The 16,512-nt window shown below is 48.0% G+C and overlaps 3 protein-coding genes across 3 annotated transcripts; 1 reads left to right on the top strand and 2 right to left on the bottom strand.

Annotated features, from left to right (window-relative positions):
- Window positions 1-2,374: 2,374 nt before the first annotated feature.
- N7446_014166 (uncharacterized protein) lies at window positions 2,375-2,921 on the top strand (the record flags this gene model as incomplete). Its single annotated transcript, XM_058522905.1, has 2 exons — window positions 2,375-2,546; window positions 2,602-2,921. The coding sequence occupies 2 exons, from the start codon at window positions 2,375-2,377 to the stop codon at window positions 2,919-2,921; spliced, it is 492 nt and encodes a 163-aa protein (XP_058364781.1).
- A 1,111-nt stretch (window positions 2,922-4,032) lies between these two features.
- N7446_014167 (uncharacterized protein) lies at window positions 4,033-4,555 on the bottom strand (the record flags this gene model as incomplete). Its single annotated transcript, XM_058522906.1, has 2 exons — window positions 4,033-4,217; window positions 4,270-4,555. The coding sequence occupies 2 exons, from the start codon at window positions 4,553-4,555 to the stop codon at window positions 4,033-4,035; spliced, it is 471 nt and encodes a 156-aa protein (XP_058364782.1).
- A 3,843-nt stretch (window positions 4,556-8,398) lies between these two features.
- N7446_014168 (heat shock factor family protein) lies at window positions 8,399-9,788 on the bottom strand (the record flags this gene model as incomplete). Its single annotated transcript, XM_058522907.1, has 3 exons — window positions 8,399-8,738; window positions 8,795-9,203; window positions 9,266-9,788. 3 exons carry the CDS (start codon window positions 9,786-9,788, stop codon window positions 8,399-8,401), a joined length of 1,272 nt encoding a protein of 423 aa, XP_058364783.1.
- Between the last annotated feature and the right edge of the window lie 6,724 nt (window positions 9,789-16,512).

The following is a 16,512-nucleotide window of genomic DNA, read 5'->3' on the forward strand; positions in this document are numbered from 1 at the left end:
GCGCTAAGCTGCGGCTCTGGCGCTGAGACGGATTCAGGGGTAGTTGGAAAGAGAGGAGACAGAGACAGAAGAAGGATATACATGAATCAATCAACTTTCGCTTTAGGAGCATGAATACTGTTCACTTAACTGCGTACACGGTACCTAACTGGTGATACCAACAAGTATAAAGACACTAGATGGGAGAATGGTAAGAGTTTCCAGATTTGCCTAATTCATGTACGTCTCTGCCACTCCTACGTCATTCCTCCGTTTAATGGTGCGGCGGTTCTGTCAGCAGCAAGCCTCTTGCTTTAATATCCTGTTGTTATTACCTTTGCTGGCAAATTAGCATCGTGGTAAGATTTTACAGCAACCCAAGTATGGCATTACGAGATGAGGTTGTTAGCGTACGCGATCCTCTATCGTCTGCACTCGGGCAAGATTGTACAACAAACGAATAGTGCATTATTACCATCCCAACGTTCAAACAAGCTGGGATGAATCTTACTTTCGATTCCGATATTAACAGAGGTTTTGACTAGTACAGGAACATGGGTTATAGGTGGCTGCGCTGACAAACGTTTGTCTTGGGGACGTAACTCTGTGTAAGAAAAAGGGATAAGAATGCATAGACTCCTTTAGTAACGAAGAATCACAGCCTTCAGAAACACAACAGGCAAACTATGGACGAAACCTAAGTTGGGAAGGTGCTGGAAGATTCCCCCGTAGACACGACACTCAGAGAAGCCCAAGCTTTTGCAAAATCCAGGCCCGTTTGGCACCTTTCATGGTTGCCCCATTCTTTTTGAGATATGCTTTGGTAAATGGGAGGCCTTTGCAATCAGGACGCCCGGCGTGTTCCAGCCACGAAAATGGTGTCCCGTACATATCGTCGAGAGCATTGACTTGGGCTCCATTTTCTACCAGAATTCTCGTTGCGTTGTAAGAGCCATACTCAGCAGCCCAGGAAAGAGGGGTACGTTTGTTTTGATCGCGATCGTCAATTGGCGCACCAATATCCAGAAGTCGTAAAAGAAGCTCAGTACAGTCCCCCATAGCGGCGTAATGAATCAGAGACCTCTTGAAAGGGCCCCTTGGGTTGCATATGCCCCGGGATTGGACCGACTTCTGAGTTGCTTCGAGGAAAGCCATGATGTTCTCGTCCAGCGCATTCATCTGGATATTTTTGAGGCGCTTGAATTCACCATCCATGGTTGTGGTGGATTGAGAGGACATGGCCTTTAGACACTTCGAAAAAGCCAAAGGTCAGGGTCGCGAGAGCCCGTGACCAAGCTAAAGGATCATAGGCTATATATTAATGGTGGGAGAGGATGTTCCATGTCTCCCAAAGTATAAAATATGAATATGCTTTCTGCTATCCATGTGCTTTTCGGCGGGTTCTATTTCATTTTAGTGATGCAGGATGCTACTTGGAAGCACAGGAGTAAAGTTCAAGGGCATTCTGTTGTATCAGTATGTGTTTCATGGCCTCGACAAAGTGCGGCTGCCGGCCGCAACATACAGTATGCAGCGGACTGTTGGGTTGAAGAGACGAAAAGGCTAACAAAAAGCCAGAGGCAACTCACCCGCACCGTGTTGTAGTGCCTCAGAAACATGAATTGGATCGTTCAACACAGCGTGTTGTGGGGACCAAGGCTGGGCCTACTTCCGGAACAAGACCGCCGACCACACACGCGGCCTGATACGCCTCGTAATTGGATACATGGGTCCTCGGTTATGAATAGCATAGATCTATCAGAATGGACAAAGACCAAGGTCGAAATCTATGGTTGTGCATTTCGCGCCCCGCGTTATCGTAGACGCGGCAGGTCACGTCGATAACAGCCTCATACGCCGCAAGAGTCCACCATGTATACTCAACCCACCACTTCTCCGCCCACGGGACGGAATAAGACTTTACAAGCAGCCGTTGGTCTTCAGAGGCCCTATGTGGTGTGAGCTGGTGAGACGTTGAAGATATTACCTCAGAATTCAGGAGCTCATCAGTTCTGGAAGTTTGCCCGCATGTTCTAGCCATAATATGCCGAGGAATATTGGTGAAGCTGACGTTGCCTTAGTTGGGATAAACTAATACAATGCCCTCTTGACTGCATAGTCGGCCTCAATAAGCAACTGTACTAAAGTAATGATCTCCGATGCACCTCAACTTTGGCCAGAAGACTGACATTTTTAATTCAATAGTTGCCACCTACAGGCAACCTGAAGCCTCTCAGAAATCTCAGGATTATTCTATAAAAGCCTCTGTTATCCTTCCTCGTTTTGCTTGACTACACACAACGCCAAATCAATCGGTTAAGAAATACAGGACACAATACGCAACACACAATATTTTCGAATTTTAAGTTCCTGTAATTCGTCTAAGACAAGGAAAATGCGTTTCTCCATCGTTATGATTCTCGCCAGTGCCTATGCAAGCGGATCTCTCGGCGGCACCCTTGAGATCATTGATATTGATGGTCAATGCGCGATATGGTCCTATGACAACCATGGCTGCACGGGATCTTCAGCATTCTTTGGCCAGCTTGAGGGAGAAAAATGCTCAAGTAAGTGGACTTCTGGCATAAGAGTCAGCAAAAAGAGTTACTAATAAACTCGCAGCGGTGAACGAAGTCGGAGACCGTACCCATCGCTACCCTGTGCACGGGGTGGAGGCTTGTGGCACGGAAGACAATTCGTCAGCTGCATGGATTCAGGTGAAGGATACGGGGGTGGTCACCTTCTCCAATCACCAGGGAGAAATGTCGTCATGTACATTAGACAACGGACTCAATCATGGCAGCCGATGTATTGCTTCTGACTCGGGATTTTCCACCAAGGCGTCCTCCGCTTTGACGACACCGAGGTCTTCGTCATCAGTGTCGGAGTCATCCTTGACTACCTCCAAGACCGCACCTTCTTCTGATTGTTCCGCGGATTGAGGAAATATGAAGAACAAGTGCAACTCTCGGGATGTACCAAACATACCCTTCACTACTTTGCAGGTGCATGGAATTTTTGGCTTTCTATTATTTATGTTTTTCAATGTCTGGTTTCATTTCCTTTTTGAACATTATATGTATTGAGGGCAAATTAGACGGAGACGTGGACAGCAATGCATTGAGTTAGACTGGATGGGTGTTCTGATAGATTTATGCTGATTCATAGGTTGTGATTTGATTCTGCATTTTGTCCTTTAGGTTCAGTTGGGAGAGGAGTAATAGCTTGTGCTATAGCTATGCTTTGCTTTCCAATTTGGGCGCTTCTCTTGAAGACTTCCATCGATATGATAGTATTCGAGACCTTGTCCCAATCCGACGAAAAGCAAATAAGGGACTTCCCATTTTCGGAAATTTGGGCCATGGTGATTGAATATGCCCTTTGATGTTGCAGGTTAGTTTGTGCGTTATATTGTCGTCCCAGGGATTGAACATACATATAATATGACGCTTCTTGAGTTTTCCGACGGTCTTCGAGCTCGACGACAAACAGCTCGCCAATCACGGGAACACGGGTAATGCAAATACCAATGACAGGCTCAAGAGGTATCTTGTTACCTTGAGAATCTGCCAGAATCTGTTCCGAATTCGCATGGTTTGCTTGGAGCGATTGCCTGCTTGTCCTAGCGCATTGTTTAGTCTTTCAATTTCCTTTCTTATCACTTGGACCGAGGAATCACATACAACAGATCGCCCTGTTGGGAGTAAGAAGCTATGTCGATGGAGAAACCGTGCTTGAGATTTGCAAGTTGGGGTTGGGTTGTATGCAACTCCCTGCAGTGGTATTCGACCTCTAGCACCCGCACGTAAAGTGGGTTTACGAGTGCAGCCTTGCTACTAACATCGACGGGCGTGGCGTACGTTCTTGCTACGGTATTTTTCCGGAAGCCAACATATCCCGGACGACCGCTACGGAACGTGCTATGACTCGTGGATTGCTGATTCCGCAGTGCAAATATTTTTATCGGCAGGGACTCTCGCAGGGCGGTCTTTGGGCCGATGGCTCGGTTTTGGGGCCCTAACAAGGAGTCATCAGCAAGCTGGTAACGATTTCTCAGTTCTGGACCGTACTCAAGATCTCTTGAGAGTTGTTAGATTGAGGGTCCCCAATTGTGAATAACCGGTCGACTATTGTGAAACAATTTGTTGTATAAAGCTCCCCGCTAACTTTGTCGAGTACTCTCGCAAGGTCCTGGTGGTCGTAGTTTCTCATAACGCATGCTAGGACTTCGGATTTCTCTGGGCATACATTAGTATTAGTGTTAAAAAGAGTGCACGACGTAAGACTGACCGGATTCTTGCATACCTGAGGCGTCTTTGAAGCCCCATTCAACGCTAGTGGGCCACCACCTAGGTTCCTCTTCCAGTCTCGATTTCACAGCAGCCAAAACCTCGTCATTAATAAAATTCCAATCAACGGCGCTTGGCCACCAATGTGGTTTGTTTTCCAATCTCAGTTTCGCAGTCGCCAGAAAGTGGTTGTAGAGCACTTCTCTATCGTTAGGGCAGCGTGCTTGGAACTCTCCATAATATTGGTCGGCGTAAGTTGGAACCGAAAAGTCGACCTTTGCGTCCATTGTGTTATTCATGGATGGGTAAAGTTTGGACGTCCAAATAGTAGGAGGGCAAGGGATTGTTTTAAACACAAGAGCAACAGATCAATCGTAGGGAAAAGTCACTGCCCTGACCTAGCTGCCGAGCTAGCTTGGAGGGCATGAAAGCTGGACCATTCCTATTTGGAGAGCCGCTAGGGGCCTGAATCCCTGTTTGGGTTTCGCAGGCATAAGCAACCTATAATCAAATTGAAGGCTTCCGACTGCAATGCGGTGAATCCAAATTTTTCTTGGTTTGGTTTATCGCACTTGGCTGCTAGTAATGGAGCAGTTTACCGGATTGAGAATTTTCCCCCTGCATCCTTCAACTCCTTCCTTACGAAGACTCCGGGTCCACGTATCATGGAGCCGATAATTCCATGAATTTTGATCTCAAATGCCTACTGTCAAGGCTGACTACGTTGTTTGAATCGCACCCACATGGCGCCTTGTTCACATTCCTCGTAATTATATTGAAGACTAACGCCTGGCGGGGCCCCTCACAAAAAGCGTGGCAGCTCCTAGGATCAGTTCGGCCGATTCCAACATAAATTACATTAACTGTGTCGTAAATGGAACAGGAGTGGCAGCTTCAGAACTAGATTGCAAGCAGGTCTCGCCAACCCATGGGTGTTGGAAGCCTTGAAAGGGCGGCGCCATCCTGGCCGATAGGCTGTAGCCCTCCTGAGCCAGGAAGTGTTGGTGTTCTGTGTGTACGTCTAGCCCGAAACCTCGAAATTGTCTTAACCAATACACGTCCGGCAATTGTTTACTAGCCCCACCGCCAAGGCCTTAGCGCGACTCACTCGCGTCGCATCCAATGGAATAGCTCTTACGGGGCCAAAGAACAACATCAAGCGTGTATTGGTCAAGGCAACTACGAGATTGCGGGCTAGACGTCGTAATATAAGTAGCATGTACGCTCCTTTGTATATCCTAACAAACTTCCTGCACATCATCTATCAACTGAAAGAACTTGATGTTCATATCGGCTTAGCTCATGCAAACATCCCTCAAAACTGCTACACCGCATACTCTCTGCAAGCCTGGCCACGATTGCCCCACCGCATCCAGACATGAAGCCAAAGGCATGGGTATACAGATTCCCAATACCCCAACGATATCGTAACGTCATCGGGTCTATCTTCGAGTTGGTTATGACGGAGAGCGAGTATTACGAGCTAGCCGAACCCTTGTTGAGTGGACTCACCGCCACGGAAATCTCTTTGATAGCGCACCTGTTCGGAGTCACAGAACAATTCCTCTAGGCCAGCAGATATCTGAATCCGCTCAGGGAGTAGGACCCTTTCATGGTCTACTTTGAGCCACTGATCAAGAAGGGACTGCAAGTCTTAATTCTTGGTAACGATATTCTGGATTTAATGGAGAGAATCCAGCGTCCGGCAACGTACTGGGGCAGTTGAATTGCGGAGGTGGAGACCAATGGCGGACTCATACATACGCCTGAAATCTGGATCGTGGCAATAACCCCCAACCAGCCCACGTACGAAGCGCCAACAAAGCTCGCGACATCTGAAGAGCCATTTGACGCCTTAGTCCAGCCTGTGGAGAGCAAACCCATGTACAGAGATCCCGATACGAGAATGCCCGTGAAGTGGTTAAAGGGTACGGGCGTATACTTGAGACATCGACGTCCTCAAAAGGAGACTCAACGGTCGAAATACATGTGTACCGTGGAATCTTCCTCTTTTGCGATCGATTGGGATGATCTTTACCAAGACATACGGCCCGGCTCTACCCTACCCTACATCGACGCTTCAGGAGAACCCCACACGATCAAATTTTCAGAGCATGATACGGCGATGGAATTCAAGTCGGATACCCATACTGAAGATCGCTCGGTTGTTTTGTGGAAGAGAATGTACGGTCCAGAGGCGAACGCGGTGTTCAATGGCAGGGTGCTAGACAGAAATGGGAGGAATGTTTTGGGAGAGGTTGAGTTTGCTTTCAAGTTCCCTTTTCAGAGTAACATATAATTGGGGATGACATTGTAAGTTACAATCGAAAGTCAGGCATCGAATCCACTAAAGCGGAACTGCTTAAGTCAGTTCCTGTATGGTATTCAAGGTTGGAGGGTGTCGTCATCATCAAAAAAGAGTGGTTATCATCCTCTCAAGGCAGAAGGTGGCACTGAGGAGCCTAATTGTGGAAAGAGTAGGATGGGAAGCATGTATTTATGAATTTCTTCACCCACGACGTCACGTCCGGGTCAAATGTTCTTCCGCGAGGTGCACTAATATGGTATATGCAGCGACCAATCCAACCCCAGAATACCTGATGCAAGTTTTTAAAAAGGCAGAAGACCCTGGGAGCTCAGGGTGATTCCAGGGGCTGGGTTACTCCCAAGACATCGGACACATTTTCCGGGGCTGTCGAACAACGACTTACTCTGTGTAAACATCGATCAAACTTGGTCTTCGTAAAGACTTCAAAGCGGTGACTCTGGAAATACCATAGCCCCAGCAAATCGTACGTAGCTTGTAAGACTATCCACCATCACTATCACGAAACCGGTTACATTCCTGTTGACGGCCCTATCAGTGCCAGGAACACACATCTTGGTCCTAGGAGTTCTCTTGCTCCCGGGGGGCCCTAGAAACGTTTTTGGGAGCAAAGAAGCAGCTTCTAGGAGCCACGTAACCCCCAGGAAACGCGATGCAGCTTCTGGGGTCTGGTATCCCCACCTCGGGGAATCAAAGCAGCGTTCCTGTTGACGATTTGTTTAATTTCTGGAGCGATGATTTGGGCTTCTAGAAGTGATCGAATGACGAAGATTTCGACGCAGTCTGGTGAATGTGTCTTGAGAGGGCTTTCCGCGACCTCAGAAGGCAAGCTATTGATTCTAGGACCCTAAGTTAGTGTCCCAGAGGCGTCGTAGCTTCCAGATCTGGTGGCAGGGATATTCATGAAGCATACAGAATGAACGGAGATATGATCTGTGGGACCCACATGGTGCCTCCGTTGCTTCCTCGCGCTACGTCTTGTATCTAGAGTCGGAATTAGCTTTCCTGGATATTGATTATTTATCAGGAACACGCTGTCGTCATCAACGGATGCGTGAGACCCTCACACAGCTGCTGAATGAATAAGGAACGGCTTTGGGGAACACATCGCCTGGATCTGGGAGCTGTTGCACTTCTGGGGCCTTGCTGCTGGGTCCTAGCGTCATCTCTGTCTGTCTCTGTAGAGCCGTCACAAGATCCCTTCACTGCGCTCGAGTCTGAGTCATTGACTATTCAGAGAAGGCCAATTCATAATACCAGAAACTACGCTTAAGTTTCGATGAGCTAATGAAGCTATCAACAAGAATGCGGCTTTGGTTCTCTGAGACGAGAAAAGAAGGCCTCAGAAGTTACGTCAGGTTTCCTGCGGACTATTTGGCTCCTAGAAGTGGCTTCTGTGCTCCCAGGAGCTGTACCAGAGCCTTCAGGTTGCGAAAAAGGCCTAGAAGCTGCCTCGGGTTTCCAGGTGGCTATAACTCCTAACGGCGGCTTACGTGCTCCCAGAAGCCATAACAAAGCCACTGGGAGCAAGAGGACTCCCAGGGTCAAGATGACGAACTTCTATCAGATTTACCAATCAAGTTACGGAAATCCCGTCTTCCAAAGCCTGACATCGCTCTGATTCTAGAATCTGTTATTAGGGGAATAGCGCGCACACAGATGGGAACGAACAGACGGTACTCCTTTTGTCGTATCTATAAAGGGTCTAAACCAGCGAATCGTACCAAACGTTTGAGAGCATTAGCCTTGATTGAAGTAGAGAAACAGCTACTGGCATAGCCTATTTCACCACTGCGATAATTTTTTAAACGCTATCCCTTTTCCGCTTTCTTTTGATCACTTTATAACGAGGCCCACCTTGAGAACTGCTTTTATGTAAAGGCGAAGGAAGTGAGGGGCTGTGACTCATCTCTCGAGCCGGTCGTATGGAGCTAGGCTGACCACGAATGAATGAATTGTGATGGTAGGCACCCCCAATTTTGTGAAAGCCATAGTAATAAAGCCGTCGGATAAGAGATTGGTAGCTTTTTGTGGACATCTTTGCAAGCATGTGTGGAGGAAATATGCTTTCTTCGCCGACCAAGACAGATTTCCCATCTTCTGACCAGCGCATGACTTCCCAACTGTTTGGATCATCTAGAATTCTTTCACATGTTAGTTAATAAACGCACATCCAAGCCCCGGTATATGCTGCACTTACTCGCTCAGATTTTGAATAAAGTCAGATGTGTGTAACCTGGACTCAGGCCTTGTGCCGTCTGCATGCCCAAAGTCATCGTGTTGAGTAGGATTCCGCACAGTGGCATCTTCTAACGGAGCTTGATCATTCGGGTCTTCGTTAACTGGCTGCGCCGATCCGGCTTTGCTAGCATAATGGATAGGTACAGGGATGGTTGGTGAATCTCGGTATCTTATGCTGTCACCTTCTGCCAAGGGCCCTGGACCAAAAGCTCCTTGAGTTGGAACAAATGGCTGAGCAAAAGGCTGAGCCCCGTCACAGATTGAAATTTTACCTCGGTGGATGGCGTGGTCCCTACTCTCAAAAATTTGAGACACTAAACCCCGATGATTCCGGAGACGTTGTTCGACAAGTAAGATTTGTGCCAAGACTATAATAATCGGTTTCAGCTTCCCATATAACATCGTTAAGCCATATTTCCAAGACACTCACCCTCGTCTATTACTTTCCGAGCACTGGAAAGCTCCTGCAGCGCAGTCTCGCTCGACTGAAGCTCCTTCGTGCAATCGTCTCTGTCTGGCCAAGGGGAGAGAAACCGCCAAGGCCGACCAGACCGTAAGAGTTTGAGGTCGTACTCGGGCAGCTCAACGCTGGAATTGTCAATTTTAAGCTGCGTTGGGCCCTCAAAATTGGGACCTGCGAAAAGCACAAGCTTCGTCCAAGTCAACGGAGGCCCTTCGGTCACGTGTGGTGTTGAGGTTGAGAAAAGGCTCTCTAAGCTCTTGCTTAGGCTAATGCTGGCCAATTTTTCTCCACGGCCAAGGGCAATACTGCCACCCTCATTTATTGTGGATAAATGGTTCGCCAATTCGGTCGAGAATTCGGAAACAGAGAGACTGGCAAGTCTAAGAGGATTGAGACTTTTCTTATCAGGCCGAGCGACGAAGTTGTGTACTATTTTAGCAATAGTTTGATGGTTTCCATCATCGGCCATTTCGTTGAAAGGGGTAGGCATAATTACACGACCACGACTTTGAGCGTACAGTACCTTAACACTTAATCGAAAGTAAAAAAGGAGAATCTGCGACGTCGTAAACGAATCTTTCATTTCGGAATAACGACTTTCCGTTACTGTACCCACCGCCAAGATTTCAACTACGGGTTCCACACTCGTGTATTCGGTCAGAATCTTCGGTTTTGAGACAAGCTCCGCTGACAACAATTGGAGCGTGGTATCCAGTTTCGGAGACCCAGGAGATTCTCGGGCCAACACATCGACAATATCTGGGCAAAGCTCGTGTCTCCTTGACTTGCTCAGATGATCCCTTTACGACACTTGGGACTACGCGGTACAAGTGCGTCCACTGTTCATAGACGGCATGTAGTATAAGTATAAGAATGAAGCAATAGTTGATATTGAGCCTTCCTCATAACCTTTTCCTTGCTTCTAGAAAAAGGTTACTATTATTTCAATACCGATGCCGCTTTCGAGAAAGAAGAAGTAAAAGTCGAAAGTGATAATCTGCCACACAATGGCCCACTAGTACAAGATGGATGGATGGGGTGGATGATACACAGGAACACAGTATGGCGCCTGGCAGTGCCACAACTGACCGGGATTTCGCATCCCCGGAGCCCCTGCCTCACTTAGATTCTACCTCCAGTCTCCATTTCGGATTCGACGCAGCCCCCCGTGAGTTCCAGGTTATTTTTAGGGATCTGCAAAGGCGAATAATAGGCCAAGCGATATGCGGAATATGCAGGCAACAGCGACTATATACTGTACAGTGACAGTTCATAAGTTGTGAAACCCGGGCCCACACCATTTTGCTCATATAATATTCTGCTCCACAAAACCCTCATGCATCATAAGTAATACTGCGCACGCCGCAACTGGCTCTCGATCATTGCCTGCAAACAATAGGACACCGTCTTTAGCAAAATATGGATTAAAAAAAGCGGCGAAATAGGTTGAAAATTGAGGAATGCAGGAGATACGATGTTCACTAGCGCGTTTCATGTAGGCAGTATGGGCTATAAATGATAGGTTCTATTTGGGACTGTTGCGTGAGAGCCCCTTGCGTCGGGCCCACGATATCCCGTGCTGGACATCGCACACAAATATCGCCTGGCCTTCCCCTCCCTCGAAAAGAACATCGCCGTTTCGAGGGAGAGCCGGGCTCTCTCCGCGACGGTTTCTTCCCGCCCACCGCGGAACCCCCTCATGTATATACCACGTATGCTCCCACATAGCTATTTTTCCTCCTAGAATATACGGAGTGCTACGGGCCCGCCTGCAGCCCTCACGGCGCTGTAGCCCTCCGTCAACGAGGCCTACATCGCCAGTGTTCAGACCGCAGGTGCCCCGTGCGGGCCAAAATATCTCATCCGTCTCCATTTGTGCCTGTGTAGCAATGGTTAGAATAGAATATAAAAAACACACTCTCAAGTACTCAATTGGCTATGCCCGTAGTAGTCCGTACTGTAACGACCACGTTCCGACATATTCAAGTCCGACAACCTGCTACTGTAAAACCTCCAAGTCGAATACTAATACGGGGCTGGCCCTCTCCTTTGGAACTTGACAGTGGGAACTAGTCCGCAGACAACCCGCGAGATGGGTTCAACTTTTCGAAGTCTGATGTTTAATGGATTTAATATCATGAGAATAGGTGATATGGCAAGATCAGTTCGCTTGAGCATTCAAAGAGAGGCATAGCCGCGTAATAAGCCACAGGTCGCGAAGTCTACTCTGAGGAGTACACAGACCACTTAATCTCAAATTCGCCTTCCGTTGGTGCCAACACACGCTGACGGGGGTGTATGTCAGGAGTGAGATGCAACCGCGCTGCAGCTGTAGCGCTGGACGACAGCCTAGAGATTACAGAATCATCACAGGTTCAGGTCGAGCCGATATGCCAATGGTCGGTATACGCCGCCGAGCTGATATATATATATATTCGGGATCTTATGTGCCATCGTCATTATAAGCATGCCGAATTCTCATAGAAAGAGCCGAATCCGAAACCTCATGTGATCAAGGGCTCAAGTCTGTCAGATACAAACAGAAGAGACCAAGATTGAAGCGTGAAATATGGATGCAATCAGGGAGCATAGGTGCATCAACGTGTGCCCCGACACAGTGTAGGGCTTGGGTGAACGTTGACTCAGGACTTGAATAGACCCATGAGAGTAGAACCACCCTCCGATGCCGTTAACCAAAGCCATAAAGATATAAGAGGCTGTCAGTCGAGATATACCAGAAAAGACAGCATTGTAGAGCGAGACGCTGCATAAAACCAAAGCTCCAAACCCTCCAATCACCAGCACTCGTTCTCTCTTCTCTCTTGGCCAGGTTATCAAATAAGTGGCACAGACCAGCCCGCCCAGTGTGACCCCCAGAAAAATGATATTGTTGTTCCCGTTATCAGAAGCCTCTAAAAGCAAGACTGATACAGATGTCCCCCATATGTGAAGAATAATTCCAAGGTGGTCCAGTAGGAAGTAGGAAGAAGGGAGCTGCTTTCCTGAATCCAGCACGTAGTGACAAAAGGTAGAAGTCCCAAAACAAATGAGATTGACTAAGAGAGAAACCAAAGCTGTGGCCTTATTCCTTACGGACGAAGGGCACTGAGACATGTGGTAGATAAAGCACAGTAGGATGATACTGCCACGTAAATGGAATCTCGGGTCGACAGAGCCGTCGGTGTGCACGAGTGTGCTTCGGGGCTTCGAAAAGCGATAGCTGGTTTCCATGTCGACGGAATAAGTTGTCACAGAGAAATTTATGGAATGAGTAATTTATGGCAACATATAGGTACAACAAGGCGAAGTATTTTCGAAGTAGACGGGATAGAAAGCCTTTAAACCGGTGGCAGGGCCCGGGTAAAGAAGGACTTTTCATGGGAGACACATTTTCATTCCATTACAGTATGCTCAATCTCACTGTCATCGTGAAAATCAATCAACACAGTCGGCTTTTGAAAATGTCAGTGCTCTGTTAGCAGCTCATTCAATGTTGTTGTTGATGATTAATCTCGCGATGTTGATTGTTGGTGAATGTGCCTCATATTAGTGGCGTCTGGTGATGAACGGTCCGGGAGATATATATTCAATCACAACGCATTTTCCACATTCGTTTGAGAGCTCAGAAATCCCAAAAGTAAATAGAGTAAAACCTAGAGGACCGAAAAAGAAAATTGAAAAAAAGAGGTATCTATCTCAACCATGATAACAAATTCAAAAGTTGACTCCCGTCAACAAGGACGGTCAAGCTTTAACGGGTTGACGGGGTACGGACAGAACCACACACAGCTCAGACGATCAACACTCGAGCAAGGCCAGAAAATTTTCATCTTCCTTAGATGAAAATGTGAGCGCTCTTGGTAAAATCGAAGAATGAACCGCTTCCATTGCCTCAATATTAAGACCTCAGATTCAACAGTGAGCCCACGTTTCTTAACCGACTCACTTTGACTCATTCTCAACAAGACTCTAGCATTCTTTTCTCGGTGAGCATCTAAAATCATACCAAGAAATTCGCTGCAAATAGTTGAGGTATATGTTACATCAGGCCTCACTTAGAATAGACATCGTGCCCTTCAACATTTGCCACCTAGCAGAGCACGTTCGCGACCGGAGCTGAGAGGCCTATAAATACGTCCTCTCCCCCCGAGGTTTTTTTTACAATTCCATCACTTGGCTACGCAAAGTCGAGCAGGCCTTCGGTTCGAGGCACCTGATAAGTTCTTCCCTTTGACCTACTGGAATTTCCACTGTACTGACATCTATACTGTAATTACGTTGTGGACTGATAAGCTACAAAGTGCATATGAGAATGAGATTCCCATCAGCCCCATGCCAGCCGATCAAAGAAGGAGATTTGGGTTAGCTGGTCAAAGTATGCGAACATCTGTCCACCATAGCAGCGGACCACTGTCCCGCCCCTGAATATATCGATGCAAAAGGGGAATTCCTATACAGGTATGTAGATTTCAGCGCGACCCTTTCCGAGACTGGACTGACTTCAAAGACGATATGAAACAACCAGATCCTTGCATTCCATCCAATGCACGACGCGCAAAGCCACGGAGCCCTTTCCCGTGTCTCCTTTCAGAACATGTGAGTCCTGCATTGTCTCGCCGATCGACAAGCTAATGATGGACAGGAAACCGTTGACAGCGCCCTAATGTGAGTCCGAACCAGCGGCGCCGTCAGTGCTCCGGGCAAGGTCATGGCTTACACACCTTCTAGCCCTGCGACATCAAACCATGCAGCATGTCCTATGTGAAATACTGCAAATCAAAGGCGCGGGCCAACAACAGGTCGCATAAGCTCGAGAACCTTGTTCTCTATGGTAAGGTGAGTGGATATCGCGGCTCTTGATGCGCCGGGTCCGATGATTTGTGCCAAGTCTGTGCCCCTGCTGCGCCGGGTCCGATAATATGTGCCAAGTCTGTGCCTCAAACACAAACACTGCTGACATCTCTTTGCCGTTGTAGGAGCAGCCCATCGCCAACCGCGAAAGTCTTGTGTCGAATTACCTATTCGGGCCGAGTCAGACAAGACCAAGGGGCCGACGCGCCATCGCGTCTTCCCCCTCCTCACCGCCTTCACACTGAACGCTGGAGTGCCTCAACCTCTCGCCGCCTACGAGCAGCAGTTTCCCAATACGACTGTACAATTTCTTGTCACACGTGAGTTCGTCATGCACCTTTGCCGTCCTGTGAACTTGTCGGTCCCGGCTTCCCTAAGCGACAGCCAGAGAGTGCGACAAACTTGGATTCAACATCATGTCAACATGGCATATCGGTGACTGCATTGCCGAACTGAATTGGCGGTGGTCTAGTTGATAAGCTGGTATGATGACGATCCTAATTGACCATCTGTCTCAACCGTACACTCGGGGAATTCTTCATGAACAACGTAAAGCACATTACCTCGTCCGCTGGATCAACACTTGCTGACTCGGATCTCACAACAGGAAGACACCCTCATATTCTCACACACGAATGCGAAGCGAGCAAATGTCTTGTCTGCTCAACCTTCCCCGCACCAACACCATCGCATGCTCTGTTTCTTCCACATGACTACTGGTGGCATCGACGAGTCGTTACCTCGACCTTCTCCCAGTCGGTTTGGTTCATCAGATCACGCGTTGGTGTGCCTACCTGATGCAAGACCCAATGGAGCGCATAGCAGTGTCTGACTCTCGGCATTTGAATACCCACATGGGATAGCCACTTGCGGCTTGGATCCCTGGCGTCCAGTGGACGACCATCGTTGTCCTCAGATGGCGTCTAGCGTTTTTTGAGCCTGAAAATCTGAAGATACCGGGAGGAGCAGATGTGGTGTCTTGCTAGAGCCGTATTTTCGTACACGGCGAGATTGTTCGTCGAGTCTGCTTGCGAGGAGAATGTGAGATGAAAGTCCCGTCATCTCTAGCCGAATCAACTAACAATAGCCATGCCAGCTTCAAATCGATGGACGAAACCAGGACGGCCAAACGAAAGAGAGGACCCATGACCCAAGAACCACGCCTGATAGGGTCCCCCTGATTCCTCTTCCTCTCCGCGTTGCTCAGCTTATCGACATATTCGAGCGAGCGGGAACCACTCGGACATACACGGAGCTGCATGCTATCAGGATTGTTTGCTTTTCCCTGTTAGACAGAAGCTTGGTGATTTGATTCCTAAGCCTGTGTTTTTCTATCCAAGCCCGAGCACTACGTGCAAAGCCCATACACCTTGAATGTCACAGCAACTGGAGGTCAGTCAAGTTATCCAGTATCCTTCGTCCATTGAGACGGTCGTCTAACATATCGCAATTGGAGGCGCAAGCAGGTCTTGCCAGCAAATCACCGATTCCTCTACGTCTCTGAGCTCACTGTGCTCTGACCATCTATGATGTATTTCTCCGCGCCCAAGACGATATCTGGCATATCACTGTTGAGCAATTCACCGTGAAGGTGGGTTTGATGTCTGTAACAGCACCACAAGAGCCCTCGGGTTGTAGGACCTCTGAATGTCCCGTACAGCCTATACTGAATTATCTACCCCAATAAGCGCTCATGTTATATTTGCTTGGGGAGGATTTGAGCGGATGCCTGCTAGGGTCACACGTGGATGAGAACACCCCTGTACAAATCACCAGGTCCCGAGCGCTGATTGGGGAGAGTGTCTTACCAGTTCTGATTTCAGATGGCTCGTTGGGCCCCGATGAGAAATCAATCATGCTATATCAGCAGCGGAGCATGATTTATCGCATGTAGTGGGGAATAAGCGTAACAGAAGGTAACGACCGTTTCTTCGTCGCTGTAGTGGACTTCTACGAGAGATTGGTTGGATTTACTGGCGGGATATTATTCACAAAGTTGCGACGGCTCCTACATGTAGAAGGAGCGGGTCAGATATTCCCGAGCCAAAGCTACCAATGACATGTTAACCTCGAGAGAAAGAAACCCTCACTCTCGCAATCGCTCTATGATGTAGGCATTCTAGTGTAGAATAGGTTCGAGTGACTAGCAATAGTCATTTCAAGCAATTTTTTTCGCGACGCAAGAAACTGAGCCTATCGCATAATCATCTTGGATTGAATCCGTGATTCGGATTTACGAAATACGTCACATGGCTCTACACTTCCTAGTTCTGATCTTGAGTGTACTGTATATTGCGTGATCAGAGTTGCACAATTATTTCGAGGCCATAGTCAAGGTGTGACCAACAGGGATCAAAATTGCT

The sequence above is a fragment of the Penicillium canescens genome, assembly GCF_028828765.1.
Source record: "Penicillium canescens strain IBT 15451 chromosome Unknown utg000014l_segment0_segment0, whole genome shotgun sequence".
Lineage (NCBI taxonomy): Eukaryota > Fungi > Ascomycota > Eurotiomycetes > Eurotiales > Aspergillaceae > Penicillium > Penicillium canescens.